The sequence below is a fragment of the Triticum dicoccoides genome, unplaced genomic scaffold, assembly GCF_002162155.2.
Source record: "Triticum dicoccoides isolate Atlit2015 ecotype Zavitan unplaced genomic scaffold, WEW_v2.0 scaffold261842, whole genome shotgun sequence".
NCBI lineage: Eukaryota > Viridiplantae > Streptophyta > Magnoliopsida > Poales > Poaceae > Triticum > Triticum dicoccoides.
In genome coordinates, this window is record NW_021256553.1 from 1 (window position 1) to 2,328 (window position 2,328).

The 2,328-nt window shown below is 37.8% G+C and overlaps 1 protein-coding gene across 1 annotated transcript; it reads right to left on the reverse strand.

Moving 5' to 3' along the window:
- Window positions 1-663: 663 nt before the first annotated feature.
- Window positions 664-1,761, reverse strand: LOC119345632 (long chain base biosynthesis protein 1a-like; the record flags this gene model as incomplete). Its single annotated transcript, XM_037615624.1, has 5 exons — window positions 1,628-1,761; window positions 1,317-1,463; window positions 1,140-1,234; window positions 938-1,029; window positions 664-753 (listed from the first exon to the last, which is right to left on the reverse strand). Coding segments are annotated over exons 2-5 (389 nt in total), but the record flags the coding sequence as incomplete, so codon positions are not given.
- Between the last annotated feature and the right edge of the window lie 567 nt (window positions 1,762-2,328).

Consider the following 2,328-nt stretch of genomic DNA (forward strand, 5'->3'; position numbering starts at 1 on the left):
GTGAATCACAATATTTTTAATGTTTCAACTTTAAAAAAATGTTCACGAATCAAAACTATTTTTCAAATTTATCGTTCTCGACCTTTTTTTAATTCCGTGAATCAATACTTTTCAAATTAATCATTCACGAACATTTTTAAATTTATCATTCAAAAACATTTTCAAATTTTTTGTTCCTGGACATTTTTTTAAAGTCACTAATCACAAATATTTTTAATTTATCGTTCGCGAACATTTTTTTAAAGTCGCGGATCATGAATATATTTTTTGAAACGTTCGCGAACATTTTTTGAAAGTCGTGAACAAATAGTTTTCATATTTATCGTTGACGAACATTTTTTAAAGTCACGAATCACATATATTTTTAAAGTCGTCAACAAATTTATCGCCCTTGACCGTTAGAAGGAGAAAACCGGGCAGCTGGCCGGTTCAGATGACCTGTGCGACCTATCTGCTCCCGTAATGCAAGTTCTATGAGGAGTTTTTCCGATTTGCAAGTACCGTGACTTAAGTGCACCCGCAACGCAAGTTTTCGAACCGCCGGTGCCATTTACTCCTATTTGATCAAGTTGTATATATCTACATTTCATATTTCATCGATCTCAGGAAATGAATTTAAAATAGATTGAAAATCACATACAAGAAAAAACTATAGAATGCTACCTGGCGATAGTGAGCTTTGATAAAATAGTAAGATCATTTGCATATACTTGTGTGAGTGCTTCTCTTCCATTATCTATTTCTATTGCATAACTGAGACAAAGGACAAAATAAGATGTTCTAGGGTAGGAATTACTCAACAGAGCAATGCCAAAGCGAGGGGTTTGCAAATTCCTAAAATCTATAGGTGTGCAGGCACTTGTGGCATTGTTGTAATACCGAAACAAATAAAAGAAGAAGAAAAAACTATATTTACAAATGAAGCCATCGCACAAACCTTTCCAAGATTGGTGTGTCAATTTGGGGACCCTCTTTGATTGGAGGACATAAAGGTTCTGGTTGCCATTCATCACATAGCTCATCAACTTCCTATGGAGATAAAATAGAAAATTATTGCCGAAATATTTCATGGAGCGATGACCAAAACCAGCACTTTCAACATGTACAGACAACAGTCAATGGACACAGAAAGACTGTACCTTCTCGCAAAGTGGCTTCTTTGGAGGTTTGTAGCTCTTTCTGGAAAGCTGAAACACAATGAACGCAATAAGTAGTCCTCCCGCAACCAAGTAACCTACAAATTTACACCACTCAAAATGTCAAAAACTGTATCACATAACAGAATTTTAGTTGACAGATAGAAGAGGCTAGCTTACCATCGATATGAACCCCGAAGACGACTGCACAGGCAACAGGTGTGTTGAATGCAGCTGAGACACGATCAATCACCGCTGTTGTGGCATTCACAATTGGCAATGTAAAGTCCATCTCCTAAATCCTAACTCTATGCGAGCCTTTCAAACCTGCCAAGCAAACGACGCTCCGTAACTCAATCTACCAGAAAAAAGCAGAACGTATCCTTAAACTCTACACAAATCTGACGTCAAAGATTGAACAAACACAAGGCGATCTTGTTTAACTAAGACTATTTTTACAACAATAACACGCGCTTGGATCGCTATGTCACCTGCATCGAGCGAACGTTTCAGTGAGATAAATTAAAGCTGAAGAAGGCCTTGACCCAAAACCCAGATGGCTCTTGATCATGCGGCGTTTGGTTTTGTTGGGATGGAATTGGGAATTGGGCTTGCGAATGTGAAATTCAAGAGAACAAGAAACATAGCACTTCTCACCTGATCTTATACTCTCGGACAAGAAAAAGACCAGGCTCAGCTCCTAGCACACAACCGGCAGTCCACATGCATGACTTGATCGCAGCATTGATAATTTTGTAGATTGTATTATATGCATCTTGTGTGGACCTCCTTCGGCGTGCGTTATGTTTGAGTGCTGGAAAGATTTTATTAATTTTCGTCAGTACGCCCATAAGAGAATGCTAGATCCAACTACCAGCCGGTCCACTTGACCATGGAGCCTGGGAAGCAAGTAGCAAGCGTAATCTCATCCTGTAAATAAAATAACGGACCTTCGTGGCGTCACATTATTATGCATCGTACAGTGAGAGATTCATTGATGTATATTGCAGTACTATCGATAATAAGCCGATGTGGCACAACAAATTAATAAAGAGAGGTCATATGAGTATCATGCTCTATTATTGTATCATGGCACATATATCAGGAAAAAAATAACAAAAATAGCTTTACATTGGGATTTTAGAAATAAATAAAATGACAAGTTGGCATAGTATGAAGCACAACTCAAGAA